The sequence below is a fragment of the Lonchura striata genome, chromosome 9, assembly GCF_046129695.1.
Source record: "Lonchura striata isolate bLonStr1 chromosome 9, bLonStr1.mat, whole genome shotgun sequence".
Taxonomy (NCBI): Eukaryota; Metazoa; Chordata; class Aves; order Passeriformes; family Estrildidae; genus Lonchura; species Lonchura striata.
In genome coordinates this window covers 8,097,204-8,118,082 of record NC_134611.1, presented here as the reverse complement: position 1 = coordinate 8,118,082, position 20,879 = coordinate 8,097,204, and the positions used below count along the sequence as shown (strand labels likewise).

The following is a 20,879-nucleotide window of genomic DNA, read 5'->3' as shown; positions in this document are numbered from 1 at the left end:
CAGTAGACTACACACAATGTGTATCTCCATGAGTATAGGAACATAACCAAATTTATCTTCATCCAGTCTAGCTCAGCTAGAAAGGTAAACAATAACTAATTATAACAAAACACATCATAAAAAATTTGGAACAATGAAACACACTCCCTTTTGCCCAAGCTGGTTCCATTAATTTGCTATTTAAGACCTGCACAGACACTTGTGACCAGTCTAGCACAATCATCAACAACCCAAGACCAGCCTCTTGAGCAGCTCCTTACAAATGGCTTTTCAGATGAGTTACATGACAGAAAATGACAGTGATTTGATACTTACTGCCTGGGCTGTTTTTATTGCCACAAATCTATGATTTCCCTCCTTTCCACACACGTATCCAAACGCTCGGTGGTCTGTGATATCCTTCGCAATGTAGGAAATTTCATGAACTGCGTGGTGATGCTGGAGTAGCTAAAAAGAACAAACAACAGCAGACAATATCCATCAGAATGTTTGATTAAAAAACAATATTATTTGTCCTTCACCACTTTCTCTGGATCCCAACACATTCTGATATGAACACCCATCAATATCTGAACTCTTGCAGCCTCTTTTTTGCTCAAAATCTAATCAAATTTGGCTTGCTTTTGTAGGTTGACTAAAAGCTTCCACTGATGATTTTTCGATGTATCTTTAAGTAAAATACAATTAAATTAAAAAATTAATTACCTAGCTACTACCTACATAGCATCCCAGGCACAGAATCAGTATTTCTTGGTACAGAAGTAAGCAGGGGCTGCAGAAACCTGTAGGCCAGGCTGTTCTGCAGAGCTACAGCTGAGATCTCCAATACCTCAAGGAATCAGTACCAGTCCTGCTTTATCTCCACAAAAATCAGCATCAGCCAGTGCAAGAGACTTCACTTCAAGCACTAACACAGCTCCAAATACTCATTTTCCTCAGAAAATGAATGTAAATGTAATTATTCAACTGGAAATCAATGCTGAATGCAGAAGTCCACATTTTACTTAAGAGCCCTCTTTGGTGAATAGTAATAATAAAAAGATAATAATACTATTTTGGTGAATAGTAATAATAAAAAGACTTAATTTGCGTGAGCAAAACTCTGCCCAGAGTCAGGACATGAATCTGAGTCTCTTAGAAACATCTCTTGTAGTGTCAGAATCTTTCTCACTTTGCACTAAACAGCATTTTATTATGGAAGTAACAGAGAAGTATTTCCACTTAAAATGATGTCCTTGGAAAGCTTATCTAAAACAATCTATTAGTTTCAATTTCTACCTTCTGATATATTGACCTACTCTTGCATCATCTAGGGATAATGCTATTTCTGAGAGCAGGCAAAGCCTCACACGGAATTCTTTGGAGGTCCAGATCCCTGCTGGCTTTGAGAAAAGCCCATCTTGAAAACCAGCATGGTATCCAGGCAATCTCTAAACAACCAGTTATTTTTGGAGTTAAGAAAGAGAAGTTAAAAGTTTTAAAATCCAGAAGGAGGACAGAGGTCTGTGCGTGGCAGGGAAAAGGCTGAGGGCGTGCAGGGCGAGCTGCTGCAGGGCAGGGAGTGGCACCTGAAAGGAGAGGCAGCCTGCAAGAGATGGATGGCTCCATATAAAACAAAAGACTGGACATGTTTCATTTTCATTTCACAGTAAATGGCTCTTAATGTCCCCGTATCAAGATTGCTTGCTCGTGGCAGAGTTAAGTGTTGCCAGGGACTGCAGGCAGAACATGGCTTGGCTGAAGGTGCATTTCAAGACTCTCCTGTGTTGAGCGTTTAAAATTAATGATGGGATCTTACTTAGATAATACAGGGATATTGATTTATTAGGTTTTTTTGAAAACCAAGTTACATGCTATCTGTTAGGATGAAATGAAATGTTCCCATCTCTCTATTCTGCATATGACAGGGAACGTTATCTCTGGCTCCTATTAAATCAAAGTTCTCTGACATTGCTTTATTGATTGCCAGGCAGCGCTCTGCACCGAAATTAAACTGTGATCAGATGCCTTCCTCATGGAATTAAATTGGAAGAGTGTTCTACCATGGAAGAGTATCACCCACAAGGTAAGAGAGCAGATGGAGATGCTCCAATTTATTTGGGAATTCTCTTTTCAAAAATCGTTACATTTCCAGTGGTTATGACATTTTACACACTGTATCAATAGAAATAAAAATTAAGTAAAGGTGACTGCAATTATCCTTTTCTGTATTTTACTGGATGGAGCGTTTAGGGAGAGCTTTTCCCTTGTTTGAGGGACGCTGAGTTAGAGCACACATGTGAAATGCAGTGGTGCACGCACACATCTGTACTCAAATGTAGCTATAAACACATCTGTGTTTTCAGAGCCCTCAGTTCACCTCATGTGTCCTTCTACATATTCCAATGATCCACTCTAAGCACTATTTACTGACTGTCTGACTTTTTGCTCCAGCACAGCAGAAATGGGGCTCCTGTTGCAGTCAGGAGAGATTCACCACTGTAAGAGGCAAGATCAGAATCCTCTTACTAATGGCCAGAAGCACATAAAATAATTATTTCTCAACTCAGGGATGTTTCTGACACCCCTGTATGCCAATACTGATGGATTCCATCACACTATATGAAGTCTTTACTCTGTCCGTGTTGAGAGCTGCTACAAACCATTTACCAATCCTTAAGTGAGGTACCAAATTGTTTTGGAGCACTGCAGCACGACAGACCAAATCATAGAGAAGACTTAATTTGTATTATGGTTCAACACAGTCAATTACATATTGCAGAGATTAGAAAGTAATTTAACATTTAAGTTTCAGTTGTTAACAAAATCCACAGCCTCCAAATTATTTTAGGTCTCCTGTGACTTTAGTCACTGCTGCAAATGTTGGAGACTTTAAGTGGAAGCACAGATAAAATCTCAAAGTGGGTAACAAGACGTTCTTGTGATGCATGAGTTCTTTTTTTTAGGTTAAACATGATGGCATTATTATCTTTTATTCAAACACTAAAGTTTTTGCCTAGTGTTAAAAGTCCAAAATACCCATCTGCACCAAGCCTGCTGCCTTTCCTCTTCCCCTTAAGTTCACTCTGGTCTCTCCCACCAGCCATTGTTTCCTCTCCTTTTCTCCATTCCATCCCCTGCTTCTCCTCTTCCCCCAGGTCACTCCCTGTACATCACACTGAATTGATTTAGCTGCCTCTGAGATCTGTAGCATTTCTAATTTCCCTCAGGCTGCTTGGCACCTATCATAAATTTTTTCACCCCTTATCCTCATCTTGCCCCTTTATTTCCATGCTGTAGCCTCCAGTGCCACTAAATCAATTAAGTCAATCAATTAAGTACTTGGAGGGTCCAGCAATCATGTCAAAAATGTGAGTTAGATGGCATGAGAAAGTCACTGCTTTACTATCGCTATTTCTCTTTTAATGAGGTTGTCTATTTAGTGGAGCCTGGGGCACAGTGTAAAGAGCCACAACAAAAAGAAAAAAATATATATATCCTGCAAGCTGCAAATCCTCCTGGAAAAGCTGTCCCAGCACAAGCAGGAGGCTTGTTCCACACAGTATTACATCCACCAGGACAAGTCTCACAGGGACTGGGGCTGCACAGCCTCTCACCTGGAGCACCTGCACACTGAGCCTGGTTTCAGGGAGCTGGGACCAACTGGGAGCTCCACTATGGGTGTGGGATGCACATGGACCAAGCTTATTCCTGACTATTCACAATGGAATAAGCAATAAAACATTTTGCCTGTGTAACTCTCTGAACACCTCAGTTACCCACCAAACTGCAGAGTCCTTAATGGATTCATAATAAAATAACTTAATGGACCATATTTTCAGCCATGCTGCAAGTTTCCTGTATTCCAACTGGGACTGCTGAGCAGCACATAAGGAAATCAGGCCCTGTCTCTTTAGGAAGACCATGGAAAAAAAAATCACAGAAATTGAACCTAACAGGAAAATGAATAGTAAAGCCTTACACCAAGCAAGCCCCAAGTGCAACAGGACATTGACCATTACTTACTGCAACACATGTAGTGAAAACAGTGAACTGAAAAACACGTGAGTGGCTCTGAGATTAATTTTCTCTCCCTGCTGCAAGAAAACCCTGGGTGGCACTGATGGTTCTCCTTCACTGCACCCAGGAGGCTGCTGTGCTCCTTAGCAGGGCTCAACAATGCAGCACCTGGTCCAATGCCCCTCATGACCATTTCCTTACAATTCCTGTTTGCTTTGGGTGGTATTTGCAGGGATCATAGGGACAACAACACGCCACAAGCATCCCCTTAACCGCTGTGTTTGTGCCACAGTGATTCTCTGCTGTTCCCTTAAAATGCATCTATACGAGGTGGAGTGGAGCTGCTCATCCCCATCGTAATCATCCCATGGCAGCAGGGTTGGAATTAGGTGATCTTTTAAGGCCCCTTCCAACCCAAACCATTCCATGACATGAAACACCTGAATTCTCTACTCTACATTCAAATCTAGTTTTGTAACTGCTGAAAGTTTTAAGAGATGAACAGCAGTCCCTGTATGTAGACAGCTAAAAAAACACCACCCAAACCCCAAAAACCTCTTCCTGACATAGATTTTTTTCCCTGGTACTCATGAAGGTGCATGGATACCTCTCAAGCAGTTGTGAACCCTTCCACTTCCCCTGCCTCGAGAGGGAAGTGCATTTCAGTGGGACTGTGTACACACAATTTGGAGGAAAAGTCAACAGTCTCCAATGTCAGAGTGAAATGAAAACCACATCAATAAATTGCATTTGCATCACAAACTTTCTCATGTTTTCTGGAACTTGGTATTTGGATGGCAGATGGGGTGGCAAGACATCAGCCTCATGAGATAAGGCAGGGGATGAGCAGATGGGGAAATGAAACAACCACTGCAAGAATTCTCAGTTTCATGTGAAATAGAAGAGAGGAGACAACTCAGTGTTATTTCAGAGCTACAGCTGCCAACAGCTTCAAACTCCCTGCAAATTACTACTGGACACAGCACAGGGTGACTGAGAAACATCTTATTTCCCATCTGACAGCCCCCCCCTACTGTCATGAACACTTCAGTCACATGCCCATGGAGAGGGGACAGAACAAACAATATATGACAGATCACTGTAATCTGCCTTAAATGTGATAGTGCTTAGTGTGAGGAAATACTTGATAGCCCAAAAAAATCTGTTATATAAACATTTACTGCAACATGTGGAAAATTGTATCAGGTTTGATCTAGGAAAGGAAGAGAGCTGTAGAGTTTAAGCTTAGCAAATTATCAAAATACTGAATTCCTACAAGAAGAGCAAGGAGTTTTGGAACACAGCATCATTCCAATTCAGCTTTCAAAAAGAAATGTCACATATGAAAACATGAAAAACAAAACTCACTGGAAAACTCTTGCAGATATGGATATTTCAGTATTGGGAGGCATTTCCCAGCACTGGCCAAGATGATCAGTTTTGGTCATAAAAGAGTATAAATGGAAAAAAACCATGGAGTGGGGACTGAACCCTTCCCCCTGAAGAAGACTGAAAACGGAAAGTCCAGTCCTGAATCTGGGGAGTCAGAGCCAATCATGCAATGTAGGCTGAACAACAGATTATGGACTTTCCTACTTCAAAAATACCCCACCCCAAGAATAGGAGCAGAAAAGGAAAATATAACCTCCAGAGTGTTCTCCAAGCCTGAAGGGCCCTCTCAGATGGCAGCCTGTAAGCATGGCTTCACAATGAGGAGAAAATAAATCTGGCTAATCCCCGTGCTTCCTCCACACACACTGATTCTGCAGACAATAACCTGAGGAAAGACTTTTCCAAGTGCCAGCTACTAAAAGGCATCTCAGTGCACAAACCCTGCAATAAAAACACTTGGCACAAAAAGCTCACTTTGAGATTATATGCAGATCAAAGCTTGGTCTGTGTAGCACAAAGGGGCACATGAAATATGGTGCTGATAAAGAGAAGAATCAAAACAGATTTAGCCCCAGCTCCTGCAGACTCAGTCCCTCCAGGGGGGCAGCCGCCTGGCTGTGACTCAGCACAGCACCCAGAGAAGTGTAAATTTAATTTCCTTTTAATAACGATAACAAACTCGTGAGAGCCATTCTCTTCCTGCAGCCGAGGAGACTGGAGCAAAAAAGCTCAGATGATGTGACTTCCTGAGCTTGGCAGCTGAGTCAGCAGGGAGCAGAGTCAGTGAGTGAGATCCTGTGTGAGGATAAGAACCTGCTCAAGTCTAGGGCCACACTAAGCTCTGCCTGTACACTCTATGCTAAATAAATGCAAGTACTTCCCAGGAGCACCCCAGCTAAGAGCCTGTTTGGTTGGACTCAGGAAAAGAGCACAAAAGGGTACTTTTTTTTTGGGCTAAATTAATCCTCACCATTCCCGCTGTTTGATGAAAAAAGCATCCTGCTGTTGCCTTTATCTCACCTGGGGAGCCAGAGTGGGGAATTCAAAGAGAATTGCCCTTGTGGGTGCCTCAGTGGCAGACACACCCAGTGATGCTCTCAGCTGGTGTGGCCTTGTCCCCAAGCCCAGTGTCAATTAAGTCAGCAGGACATGGCTCTGCCAGCAGAGCAGCCTAATTGTGATGAATGGATCTCTGATACTGAACCTAATTTGTGAAAGAGAACAGCACTAAGGTAATAAACTTCTGTCCAGCTCTCATAACTTGTAATAATGTCTGACAAAGACCAGATATGAATTTAGTTATTGGTCATTGTCTTCAGAAGCAAATGCTAAGCTGCTCATGCAGAAGATCCATTTATTAGATATATGAATTTGGAAAGGGGCAAAACAAAACTGGAATGCATATATGGCAGATTTCTCATCTTCACTTCCAAGGCTTTTCAAATTTTTATTGTATCAGGAGTGAAAGTAGCTAGTTAAACCCAAAACTCTTGTCCAATTACTATCAAGCCCAAGATTATCTTTTAAATATGCACTTGCAAATTTTGTTCCAGGACATAGAAAATCCTAAAGGGCAAGGAAACATTTTCAGAGAGCTTTGGAAAGGCAGATGTGGCTACACCAAAGCTGAGATGATGGGCCTCCCATGAGTTTTGTACTATTTCCTTATTGTTCTGCATCTGCCACAGCCATTGTTCTATGAGGATGCTTAAAGCAAAGCATTTGCACAGCAAAACCAAGAAGCAGCAGACCTCATCCTTGATACTGAAGTCCATGGCCCTAATCAGCTCAGCAGTGCAACATGCCCCAAATTCCACCTGCAAGGAGCACCCAGAGGCTGCAGCACATTGTTTTGCTGTTTTTCACTGTTTCAGTGTGCTGTACACGGAACAGCACTTGCCTGTAAGCCACTGTTACAGTCTTTGGGATGGCAGCTGCTCGGTGGTCACTGTGGGATTCCCAGGGCTGTAACACATCTGAGGGTATTCCCCCACGAGCTCCCACCTCACCACCCTCTGCAAAATGGTCAGTGGATCAAAACAGCCATAAATATGCCAGTATTGCCCTCTGCTCTCAAGCCAAAGCTTCCATACAGATCAAGTGCAGCACCTTTGACCATGCCTTGTATTTTTTCTTGATAGATTCTGTAAGACTCATTGATTAAATCTTGAATTTGAGGGAGCACAATATTCTGTAATGAGACAGCTTGCTGCAGCATCACTGAACCTCTCCATATTTTTACTGTGTTCATCTTTAGAGCTTGTGAATGTCCTTTGAGCAGCCCTTACTTTTTACAAGCTTCTATTGTTCCTTTACACTGATATTCCTCACCCTCCTGAAATGCTTTTGATTTACATGAACAGCAAAAGCAATTCCTTCATACAACTCCTAGGAGATTTGGAAGTAATTTTTTTGGCTTTAGCTGTCTCAGATCTTAACTGCTTCAGATTCAGCAAGCATTACCAGCCACCCTCTTCTTGTAGCCTGTGATTTGAAAAACTCCTCAGTGAAAGGCAGTCGCTGATTCTCTTGATTTCTCATGCAACCCCTATAAAGCAGAGCTTGAAAAGATCACAAAAACCATACTCAAATTTAAGTTGCACTGGATAGTCATCAAACAGAAACTTCCTTGGACCGTAAATCTACTTGCACAATGTAAGAAACTTTACTGGAAAAGGGGAAAAAGGACAAGAGGGATTTATTTTATATTTTTCTATCTATCTCCCAGATACTCTCCCTAATTTAGTACGACTTTAAAGGGGGCTGAAAGAAAGCACAGGTACAGGGAAGAGCAAGAGCAGAAAAGGATGCTATGAATTCACAAGCTGTGTACAACCAATATGTTGTGCTCACGAGCCAGTTGAAAATGATGCAAAACAGTTGAGAATTTCACATGACACAAACTTGGCATTGTTCAAATATAGAAATTATTTAATAAGCAGAAATTAACCAAGGTACAGAAGCAAGAAGCCCTGTGTTCCACAATAAGAAACTGCTTTCAGTGGCTGCTGATGGATGTGGGGTACCTGCATGTCACCAAAGATGCCCCTGTAGTGATGAGCTTTATTCAGAAACAGCACCATGAACAACCAGTCCTGGCCATAAAGACCAAACCATTTTGTTTCCAGTTTTCCTACAGAAAAAAAAAAGAGGAAACCTTTTCCTCTGAGTTACAACTGCACGTATAAGCAAGCTTCAGACAATCCCATAAATGAGATCATTCATCAATAAATCCTTCATTTGTTCAGGTCCCCCAGCAGACACTTCACCTCGGATATAAACCATCCGTAGCAACATGACAAGTGTGTGTGCAGTACTTGAGCCCTAAGATAAGAATAAAATAAAATGTAAAAGGCAAACCTCAAAGAGACTCTAAAGCAGAATAAAGAACTTGCAGGTAATTTTTTGCTCTGTTTTCATGCTCTTTTTCCCTTGCATTATCCCAAGGTAGGAATTCCTGAAGCTGCCCTTGGCAGGGTCTTGGCACATCATGTTCCAAGAGTTCTGTGTTTCATCTCAGGCAGTGGAGATTGTTTTTAAGCTGTGCCCTGGCACCTTTCAACAGCAATCTCTACAGCTCTCATTTGCACATTGCAATGCCCAGAGTTGTTTCTTCCCTGCTCATTTTCATGTAAAGCAGGATGAATGTTTGGTTTTAGTCTTCTGCTGCTAATTGAAATCTCCAAAAGCAAACTTTGATTAACTCTCCACACACAGGCCTGGCCACACAGCTGAGAGCAAAGATCAACTCTGTTGGCTTTTCTCTCTCTCTGCCTTGCTTTTCAGTTCTGGTGTCACACCCAGGATCTGCCTTTCAGAAAAGCTCCCTGGCAGTGCTGCCCTCACCTTTTACTGAAATGCAGGCAGAAAGCATTTCAGAGCCATGGATGCTGCCTTGTTTCCTGCAGCTCCTGCACACAGCATGTCTTCTCTTTCCCCCCATCAAACCTGAACTTACTCATTTCTGCATTCCCAGCACTGCTCAGCACCGAGCCTTGTGCATGCACAGGTTATGCTCACAGTCACCTTACACTTTAAAATACTTCCAAATTCCTGTATCACTCACAGGAAAGCATTTGGCTAATTAAAAATCGCAGAAAGCTGCACATAAAACCTTTTACAAACCAACTCAGCCTTTTTAAAAGCAAGCACATAATCAAAAAATTGGATTCAAATCCATATTTTGACTATCTAAAAAGGAAAAAAAAAAAAAAAAAGTACTTTGAGCTATGCAGAGCCAGGGCTGGGAGCCATGTGTAATATTTTTAGATACCCAGATTTCTTATTTGCTTTAAATGTCAGGGCACTCAAACTAATTAGTAATCTGCCTCACCTATTCACTGTGCTGCCTTTAAAACCAGCAGGAATGCTGCTGCCTGCTTCACTGGGAGGACAATGATGTGGAATGAGGATGGGAACCACAAAGGATTAGGAAGTATTAACAGCAGAGAGAGGTAGGATGCTACAATTTAGGGACCCAAGAGGCAGTGCTGTAATTCCACAATTGCCACCACGTGCTGGGAGCACCACGGGAGATGCTGTTCCAGCCCCTGGGCTGCCACATGCTGAGCACACAGAGCACCCACCTGAAAGGTCAGCAGTACAGGGATCTCATCTGGGAAGACCACTTTTATGAGCAGTTGTTTTTGTACTAAGCAAAGATCTACTGGTATGTAAAATTTATGGCTTATTCAACTGAAAGAGAGGGATGAAAGCAGGTATTTGTGTTTGGCCAGTGGCACTGGCCTTTCCTCTTCTCCTTCCACAGGGAACTTATTACATAAATTAAGAGGGATAAAAAAGGTGTTTATTCATCCCCATGGACTATCAGAGTGAAAACTGCTTTTGCTGACTTTCCTGTGTTCCTGAAGGCAGAACATCACCAATGAATTTACTTCCAACAAGTATCTATTACTATCATTCTCCAAACTCCATGTGAATTTAAAAGCAATCCTTTCCTGTAGTTTCCCTCCCTAATTATCCTTGACAGTGAAGGACACCTGCCCCCCTTTCATCTGCCCCACCCCATGAGGCAGCACAGGAATTCAGGAGCAGTGGCAGTGCTACTGCTCCTACCAGGGCAAACACAAAATTGCAGAGCAGCCCACCAGATAAAAATGCTCTGAATAGGAAGGAAAATCACCAGCACTCCTGGGGTGTAATGCTTCCCAGCTAACTCCAAGGAAAAAAAGAGTGGATTTCAAAGGGGGATGTAACTTTCTGTTCTGGCACCGGCTGAATGTCCCCCACTGCTCTCCAGGGAGGTTTCAGAGCATCTCAGCTGCCTGTGCTATTATTATGTCAGCATTTCTCTTGCTAAATCTTTTCCCAAGCAGTCTGAAATCCTGCCATTGTAATTCCAGGTGTGCTGAAAATGGGCCTGAAATTTTCTTCTGCTGTGTGGTGCATTAACCTGGCTTAAAAACACCAGGACTTGCACGCAACTCTGTGTTTTGGGTGCTCTTCTTGTAAGATAAAATTGCAGCTGGAGAAAAAGCAATGTCGCTCTGCTGGAGATTCATTTATCTGGATCACAAAAGGGTAGTGAATACAGGCAAAGAAAATCCCAGTATAACTGAATACTTTCAGTTTTCTGCCATGGGACAATAGGGAAGAGATGCCATGCAGCTCCACTATATAACAGGATCCAGAACAACATATATACTGACTTTCAACTTCTTAGCAAAATCCACCACAAATTCTGGTTAAGCATACCAAACATTGAAATTGGTAAAAACCAGAAGTGTTGGCATAGTAATTTTTACTACAACATCTCCATAGACAGAGTATCCACCCCCACATGCAATGGAAACCAAATGGTAACTGGTAATACATTAATATTCCTAATATTTACTGTTTGGAAGTGTTATTTATCACTGTTATAACTATATAACAGTGAGATTCGCCATACCATAATGCAGAATGCATATAAGCAGCACTTCCCTTTCTTAACTCAATCCTGGGGTGCTTGGATTAAACATCAGGAGGCCAAATGAGACTATCACTGAACTCATAAAATCTCATTTTCTGCCTTTTTGAAAACAATCAACTTTTTGTCATTTTCACACTTAAAAAAAATACAGCTGCAACAAAATCACACAAATTATTCTGTCTGTTATTATTATGTCTGGAATAGCTTTATTTTATTTTCATCCCCATTAGGGTCAGAATTCTCACAATGCAGTCTCTGCACATCCTGACTACAAGTAAGCTGGACTCAGCTCTAGATCTGAGCTTTTCCCTTTCCTAGGTGAAAGGAAGAGAAATTTCAGCCCTCAAAGCAAACCTCCAGATCCCCAAGACCTCACAATATGCACAATCACACCCACATTTTGCCTTTTGGGCTCTTCTTTTTCCACAGTAATAAAACTGCCATGCTACCAAAGGCTTTTAAAACCCTCAACAGCAAACTGAGCATCTAAAGAACAGAACTCCACGAGCCTGTGGCTATTAGAAGTCCCTGTGGAGCATTGTGAACCATCCAAACTGCCCAGGGCCCCGTTTGGAAGACCAATAATGAATGAATTACAATAGTCAATAAGGGATGTAATTAAGGAAGGAGGTTCTTCTGACATTTACATTTTGCTAGCTGCCACATGTGCATGAAATGTGTTATTGTTTCCCTTCTGAAGTACCAGGGTCTATAAATACCTTTTAAGAATCATATGCAGATGTTTAAGTCCTCTCCTCTGCCATATTCTAATTAGACACATTTATTGCATGTAGAACAGTAAATGCCATGTTTTACTGGTCATATTTACAAGCAGAAAGATGGAAAGTGTCAAGGAGCAGGGCAAGACTCCCAGTCAGCTCAGAGGGATCTTCTGCAGGCAGAAGCTGTGACAATGCACAAAGGCCCTAAATTTCACCATTATCAACTCTACGTGTAAAACTTGACTTTGTTGTTTTACAGTTATTGCTCTTTATTGTTATTATGTAATATTTATTTTATAGTGCAGCCCTTAGAAGACCTCAGCATGCTCCAAGACCAAACATTTCTTACAAAAGGAGTTCCTATAAAGAGATAATATTGATTAAAAAAATAAAGAAAGAAAGAATTAAAAGGTAATGCCAGCAAGTTTATCTTTAAATTGTAACCTTTGAGAGCTAAAAGCTAGATGCCCCTTGGGACATCTCTGAGATGCAGGAATGCAGTAACTCCTCAGCATCATCAGGTTTAAAACAAGTTTGTATCATGGAAGTAATAAGGAAAAAATAAGGAGGTACTGAATAAATATGTGTAAAGAATTCCTCCAAAAGATGATGGGTAGGGTAGGAAGGGATCTGGCAGTCATTTATTAAGAAAACTGAATAAATGAATGGTGAAAGTTGGTACTATGGATTGACTCCTCAAAAGCTGATGATGAATAAAGGCAGCCATGAAGAGCCTAGAAAAAACAATTCAACAATGGGCTGATAAAAGAGAGAAGGCAGATTCAGCCCAGGAATGCCAAGGGAAGTGTGACATGATCAAAAGAATAAGCTGAGGCAGCAATCCTGGCAGTCACAATGGATTTCAAAAATAAAAGTCAAATTTGTCAAGGACAAAGAAAGGGATAACAATTGAGACACGAGATGAAGAGAGGCAGGACTGGGTGTTAACTCTCAGTGTGAGAGCAAGTGCTGGACTTCAGAGCAGGTGAGAAGAATTCTGCAAGACCTGCAGCTACCCTGGGTGTGGCAAGCCAAACATCACTGGTCAAACAGGCTGCTGAACTGACAGGGCTGAGTAAGAGATGATGCTGGGATTTTGCTCAGCTCTCCAAAAAGGAGGTCAGGGAGACCTCTGGGAGTCAGGATTAGAAATCCTGGTTTGGCCTCACTGAGCTTCAGCTGTTGGCTAAAGATGCAAGGAGAGGGCTGGAGAGACAGATCAAGATTGGAGCAGAAGACAGAGCTGGCATCACTTTGTTCGACACAATAACCAAATTTATATTTGCAATTAAATAACTCTGGCGAAAGTACAGCAGAGAAAAAAAAGAGATCAAGGACAGAGAACAGACAGGAAATCCCAAATGAAAACTGCAGGAGAGGATTTAGGAAAACAGGTAAAATCCAGAGGCAAGAGTCCCGGAGATGAGGTGAGAGGACTTTGTGTGGAATCAGCTGATGGGGTAAGATGCTCACAGAGGGTTGCACCTGAGATCAGCCAGAGAGAGGAACTTTGGGAAGTTCCAAAAACACAAAGGGGACAAAACCCATCATGGCAGGGACCATCAGCATCCTCCTGGTCAATCCCACCCTCTGGCAAACACCAAACTCAGAGAACTCCTCACCCCATCTCTCCTGCTCACTGCAGAGCGAGGAGAGAGCAGAATAAATTAATTCCTTCTTTTTATTTCTATTTTTAAAGCCTCAGAGACGCTCAGTGAAAGAGACTCTGACAGTTTGACATTTCATCTGCTCCAGCACATGTGCTTTAAGGAATAACTGCAGATCCATGATGGTACCTCGATTTCTGGTCAGGGATGCCAGATCCAACAGATTTCCAGCAAAGTCAAGAGGTACCTTTGGTACATTTTAAACGAGGCCTCTTCTGCCAACAGTGAGAATTTTAATCTTGCTAAAATTCTCTTTCAGCCAAGTTTAGCTGTCCTGTTAGCAATCTATCAGCATAATTAACACCATCACTCACATTGCATAGGGAAGAGCAGCAAATCCAGGGGTTATCAGCACAAACCTGATAAAGCCTCAGAACATGCTGGAAAATGCTTTTATAGAAGCAACTTGAGAAATCTGCACTGTAAGGTCAAGCTTAGAAGTTCAGGAAGATGGGCAAGATATTAGCATCCAAAACATTGGTTGGAACTTTTCAGAGCCATAACATGACCTCAGTTAAACAGAACACCCTGGGGACAACAGGATTATAACCACCAAACCACCCAAATAAATATTATTTATTTGGAAGTCATGAAGATTTAAAGCAGAAGCACCATCACTACTTCTGTGGCCAGCATGAGGAAACAAATTAATTTTTTTTAATAGAATGCTGCAGGTAATGTCTGGTTGCCCTTACATGGAATAGGGCACATCACTTCATGCAGGTAAATCCTCAAAGATAACAAAATGAAATAAAATCCTCAGCAAAGATAATTAAGGCTGGGGGAACTGATAGGTAACAAGAACAGAAAGTCAAAATGAAATAAATGTATTTATACACACGGTTTTTCTTCCTGGGTTTCACACTGCCAGCCTGAAGAAAATGGTTACACATCAAATTCATGAAATGTGAGTAACACACTGCAATACTTCTGTGCAATAAATACCAAAACCCCACCAGAGCACTCCTAGAAATGTTACAATCCCACAGACTGGGCCCAAGAGCTTTATTTCAATAAGGATAGGGGCCAACACCTCTGAAAGAGAACAGGCAATGCAATTGAAACTCAGTTTCAGGGTGCTACAAAACAGGTAAAAATTGGTGAGATGGCTGTCATCTTCATCAACCGGGTTACAATCCATCTGTTTAGGGTATTTCCCATAAATAAGCAAGATACTTAATACTGATTTACCCTGCTTTTTGGCCAGTGGAGGAATCCAGATAAATAATTCAGCTAAACAATACCTCACAGAGAGCTGTATTTTACAGCATATTCTGGCAATCTGCACATCCACGAGCTGATACAAAATTTTACTTTAACAGAAATAATTTGTTGCTTAAAGCCAAATAGTAATTTCTTGCTTTTATCTCATTTCTTTTTCATAGTTTAGGGGCTTGCCATTGAAGTTGACTGCATTTTGCAATTAGAGACAACAACCACACTGCATGGAGGTGGAAGGAAATCTTTTCCCAAGCATTTCAGAGGATTTAATCATTAGTTTCAAATACATTTTTGGAAAGGAACCTGCAAGTAAACAGAGATTTATGGCCACATAAATAAACAATGAGACAATTACAGGCTCTTTACAGAGCCCAGATTAGTCACGCAGGTCTAATGAAGCATCACTGAGCTAGCACAGGGAGATGGGCTGATGTGTGTGATTAACAAAACAACACTCAGGAACAGCTAACCAGCAATGCTGGGCCTCCACAAAATCTACATTTCCTTCCACATGCAGTCATGGCTTCGGTTGTTTTCTTAGCAAATCACCAATCACTGCATTCCACACAGGAAGGGAGAATATTAAATAACACAACGCAATTATTTGTGGTTTTGCCATCTGAAGATCATGCTTTTGAAAATATAAAAGAACTCCCATAAAATAAATTAAGAATATATTGCAGTATTGAGGTCTAACCAAGATGGATATGGCAGAATAAATGGTAAAAAAAATATTTTGTCGTAATATGCAGCAAGGAAATCTCTAAAGTGGCATTGGGTAGAGAAAATCTTGTGTACAGAAATAATTATGGTAGGTTTTTTTATACTAAAAACCAAAAGAAAATGTATATCCTTCAGGTAAGGTATTTATTTTGCAAACATAATCTGGAGAAAGCAAATGTGATGGATGGAAAACATCTGACAGCTGAAAAAAAAGGTGCATTTATAAGATTAATAGGGTCTCAAACCCCATGTGTAATGACATTTTTTGGCATAGACACAGCAGGAGAACATTCTGTTAGTCATATTAAATACAATTTTTTGCTATCATGTTCTAAATACACTGACAAGTACTTGGAAAGTGGAATGAAGGGACCTCTTTAGTGTAATCCCTGGCATGGAATGATGGAATATAAGAAAGGACTGTTATTATTTCTATTGCAGTGCTGTAGATTGTACTGCATCTACAGTGCAAACTCACAGTAAAATCCTTGTCTTTTTCTTGGTGAGACATATTCTTTCCAAATTATATTCTACCTTCAACTCAATCTCCTTCATGGATAAATTTACTCAAAGGGCAGAATTCCTGATGGCTGGAATAATACCATTATTAAAATCAATACTTTTTGATTAATATTATGTCTGGAACATATTAAGGAGAGCTATACAGTAGAGGAAGAAAAAAAAACTGCTTATCATTTTCAGTAACCCAACCAGAGCCCTTCATCTGTAACGAATTATGGAGCAATTCCCCTAAATCATCTGTATGAAGTCAGCTATGACACTGCCAATTTGAAAAAAAATTTGCTAGTTTTGAGCTACAAATTGATTTTTTATTGTGATAAATTAAAATCCAATGGCAGCCTACAAGATACTCAACATGAAGAAGCCCACTTTTTTTTTCTGAGTATTTTTATTCTTTTCTATCATATGGGACTGGCGCTGGGGCAGACGTGACAGCAATAGACAATGGAAGAAGTTAAGAAAACACACTCTAGAGAGGTAAATAATCTTTCCAAAATACCCTTTTGGTAATTCCAAAATCATGGAAATACAGCTAAAGGAAAAAGCATTGGGAGGGACAGACAGGGTTGTTAAAGGAGGAGAAAGTAAAAAGGCAATATTATCCAGACTCTTCCTTATTAGGACTGCTTTTTTCCCTGCTGCATAAAAGTCAATACCAAACTCCAAACTTCATAAACTCTGAAGTTTAACATGGAAATTAGAAGAAAAGTGTGAGTGAAATAGAATCTTTTTCCAGCTCTTCACAGCTTCTTCCCATCCAAAAACCTGGGCACAGCAGCCGTACAAGCCCTACTTTTGCCAGATTTTGGGATTTTCCAGCAGCAATGGGAATGAGATGACAACTGTAGGCTGGCAAAGCAGAGACAGGCTGGATGAGAAAGACTAAGAATGAATGGGACAAGGGTGTGAAACTTTTGTAAAAGGAGAGACCCAAGGTGGGAAAAAAGCCCAAGGGATGGTGGCTGTGAAGACCTGGCAGAGGATTCCATGCACCTCTGCCCCAAAGCCTTGGCATGGGAAGCAGGACTCTCCTGTTTTGACAACAGCATGTACAAACTGCTGTGGAAAGCTCCCCACATGCCTCTGTGACAGCCCTGCTGCAAGAAGGACAACTCAATAGTCCTGTCCATCACTCGGGCAGCTCAGGGGCAGACATCTGCAAGCTGGATTTAAGGGTTTCATTCTAAGCCCCAGTGGGTGAGTGACAGGTTTGCTGTAAGGATGATATAGTTATGTCAGATTTAGAGTATGGGATGTCAGAGCTGTGAAATGAAGGAGACTGCTCCCATGTCCCCACCTCACTTTCTGCAGGCAGGAGAGTGTGAAGGATGCTGCAGGAGAGGCAGCTGGAATAAAGCACATCTTTGTTTCTAAGGCATGTCCTCTTTTCCCTCTTTATTCTAGGTAAAAAATTCCAGTGTTTGAGAAACATTCAGAGACAAGTGCAAAAGGAATAGACTTTCTCTTTCCTCTTTTTTATTTCCCCAATAAAAGGCTTTAATCTCAGGAAAGCAACTGTGGCTGGGGTGCAATTTGCACTGACAGCCCTAATTCTGACATTTCCTATTTTCTGTAACCCCAGCAATGCCCTCTGAAACACAGCTTTTGCATGGATACTTTACACAACACATCCCAAATGAGCTTTTCATTACTAACTACTCGTATTATGTATCAGTGAGCTCAATGACATTGATTTTCTAATAATATAAATTAACTGGCAAAGATAATTTCATCTATCATCAGTAGGGTTTTATTTCTGGCACCGTGTTAAATAGTTAATCTTCCAAAAGATTAAATCAAGAGCTTTTTAAAATTCAAGGCAGAGCTTAAACTGCTGTAAAAATCTTCTTAATTATGATTAAAACAGTTTGTGTGTTGTTGCTTTATACTGAAATAGTGTAATGTTTTGCTTAGGTTTCTTCTTTTAGAGCAATTTAAAAAAAATCAAACATGGTATTGCTGGGGCAGAAACTGCATAAGGCATGAAAGCTTCTGCAACTTCCTCCACCAGATGGCTACTGGGGAAGCTGATAGCTCACAGAGACAACCTCAAATTTTCCAGCATCTCTTACCTCTCATTCCATACAAAATGTAGTTTTTCTATCACTGACAATACACAAGCTACACTCTACAAGTGATCTAAGGGACAATAACCCTTTATGAAATTTCTGAGATGCTTCACGTGTGCTTGCACCAGATTCCTCTGTCCAGCCAAGAAATGCTTCTAAAGGAACCAGAGAAAGATTCAACTCTGCCCCACCACACAATCAACTTCACTTACCCCTGTCTTTTCATCAAAGATTTTGATTCCCCCAAAGGAAACTGTTAAGAAGACTTTTTGTTTATGTTCTCCTTTCGATCGAGCCGCAGCAACAATTCCCTGTGGAAACAAGGAGCAGTTTTAGTTGATTTCATGACTCTCCCACATGCCACAGATTTACTTGTGGACAATTCACCACTTTTCTAGGAAAATGTAAAGGTTTTCCAGGAACAGCCCCCTCCTTACTTCTGGCTTCCTCCTTTTTTGCCAGGTACCACATCTCTTTATGCTACCCAGCATTTCAAATGTGCTCCCACTTCCAACCTCTGCACGAGCTAATCCTCCATGAAATTTGTTTTCATGGAAGCTGAAGGTCATTTCTAGCACACTTTTTCCAGCTATAAGCTGTTCTATTTATTTATTTATTTATTTATTTATTAAATAGGAGAAAAAACCCAACAAGCAGCGGAGGATAGAAAATGGCAATAAATTTACACCACCCCCTCACACAACCCCATGATGTTTCCCTAATGAGTAACTCATTGCTCCTGGGTGGACTGGAACTCTGTGGGCTGGTATGACCAGACATCATCTAGTGATTTCTCCTCCTGAAAAACCAGCAATGGAAAACCCATCAGCTCTCTAGGCTGGGGAGAGGGCTGGGAGGGAAATAAAAGGGAAAAAGCAGCAGAGGGTTTGCTGCTAGACCTGGTTTGTAACACTGCAATGCAGAGGGGAGATGGGAAGTGAAAAGCCAACAGTGCACTCCAGGAAAACACAACCTCTCCTTCCTTCCTTCCCAGTGACTCAAGCTCTTCCACATGTCCCGGGGTGAGGGACAGAACAATTCCTACAGGAACTCTCATGCTCTGAGAGAGACTGGGCCATAGAGGAATGTCTGTCAGCTCCAGAGAGCCCACCCTTGACACCACTGGTACCTCAGAGTGTTTACACACCAACCTTACACCCAAACCTTCCCTTGCCACAGCTTCATTTCATCCCCAAAACTCCAGGGACTCCTCTTTATGTCCTCATGCCCCATCCTCTCAGTGCACTGCCTGATTTGGCAACACTTCAGCCCTTCCATTGCTGGTGCAAGACATTCTCCTCCCAGGAGGACACCAGTTCCCCCAAAATCTGGCTGCCTAGACCCATCACTCACAGGATGTAACAGCCAGAGGCAGTGCTGTAGTTGATTAGAAATGTCATAGAAAATGCTCTGATATCCCATTTTTCCTCCACAGTCATTTACTTCCCCTTTTTGCATAATAAAATTATTCAATTTGCAGTGTGTTGTTCGTAATTTGTGGACAAATTGCAGCGGTGTCAATCACGGAGTAACTACAGAACTCAGAGATAATGTATTAAAATTAAACCAGGATAAGCAATACCAGGCAGGAGTTCATGCAAAATTGACTGATTTCGATACATAATTAACCAGACTAAGGCTCAGTGTCATGAAAGGAGAACGAGTGCAAGCTCAAGCTGAATTTCACTCCGTTTGGCTGCAACACTGGGAAGTTTCACTGCACCTTGAGCTTCATCATGGAGTCCTGGCATAACTTGTCCCCTCGGGCAGCAGAAACCTCATCGATCCCGATCAGCTTGGCCTTGTAGCGGACACCGTCACCTTTGAACCTCTTGATCAAAGTGGCTTCGCTGCGATCCTGACCTGCAAGGACAACGTGGCCATGAGGACATTCACAGCAGGGCAAACAAGGGAAGCAACACAACCAAGTGGAGGTCTAACCCCGAACATTTCAATGGAATTAGAAGGAAATTCTCCCTCGATAAAACCTTTTGGCCTCGCTACCCCCAAAGGAATTCGCAGTGGAGCTGTCGCCATACAAAAACTCCAGTGCACAAATTAGGTTTTTACAGAAGTAAGAGATAAACCTGAATACCAGCTCGTGGACCTGAAAGTCTCAAGCTGAGTCAAGGGAAATATAGGCTGGATATCAGGGAAAGGTTTTTTATGGAAAAAGTGATAAATTTATGGAATGGCCTGCCCAGGGAGGTGGTGGAGTCACCATCCCTGGGTGTGTTAAACAAAGCCTGGATGTGGCACTGGGTGCCAGGGTTTTGTTGAGGTGTTGGGGCATGGGTTGGACTCGTTGATCTTTAAGACCTCTTCCAATCCAGTGATTCTGTGAATTCTGTGTGAATTCTATGAAAACTTGTGATCTGTATGAGTAGTTTCAATTCCAACACACAGGAGAATTCTACGTTTTGCAGACAAAACTTTAACATGCTGCTATTTCCTTATAAAATGACTCATCTAAGCAGTATTTACACTACTAACATTTGAAAGGTGGACAAATTTTATTGCTTGTCTACAGAACAATGATGCTTTAAAACTCCTGGTTCTACTCTTTTTGCACATAAACATACACAGAAACAACATAACTGGCAAAGGCTGCTCTCACAGGCTCACCCTGAGA

General features: G+C 41.5%; 1 protein-coding gene across 8 annotated transcripts in view; it reads right to left on the bottom strand.

The window, feature by feature from the left end:
* DAB1 (DAB adaptor protein 1) overlaps positions 1-20,879 on the bottom strand; it is a 419,748-nt gene that overhangs the window by 37,608 nt on the left and 361,261 nt on the right. For all 8 annotated transcript variants that reach the window (XM_077785334.1, XM_077785332.1, XM_077785335.1 and 5 more), the window contains 3 exons: positions 19,971-20,110; positions 18,460-18,558; positions 316-447 (listed from right to left, as the gene is read on the bottom strand). In XM_077785334.1, coding sequence (XP_077641460.1) covers positions 316-447; positions 18,460-18,558; positions 19,971-20,110 — 371 coding nt within the window. The remainder of the gene's footprint in view (positions 1-315; positions 448-18,459; positions 18,559-19,970; positions 20,111-20,879) is intronic.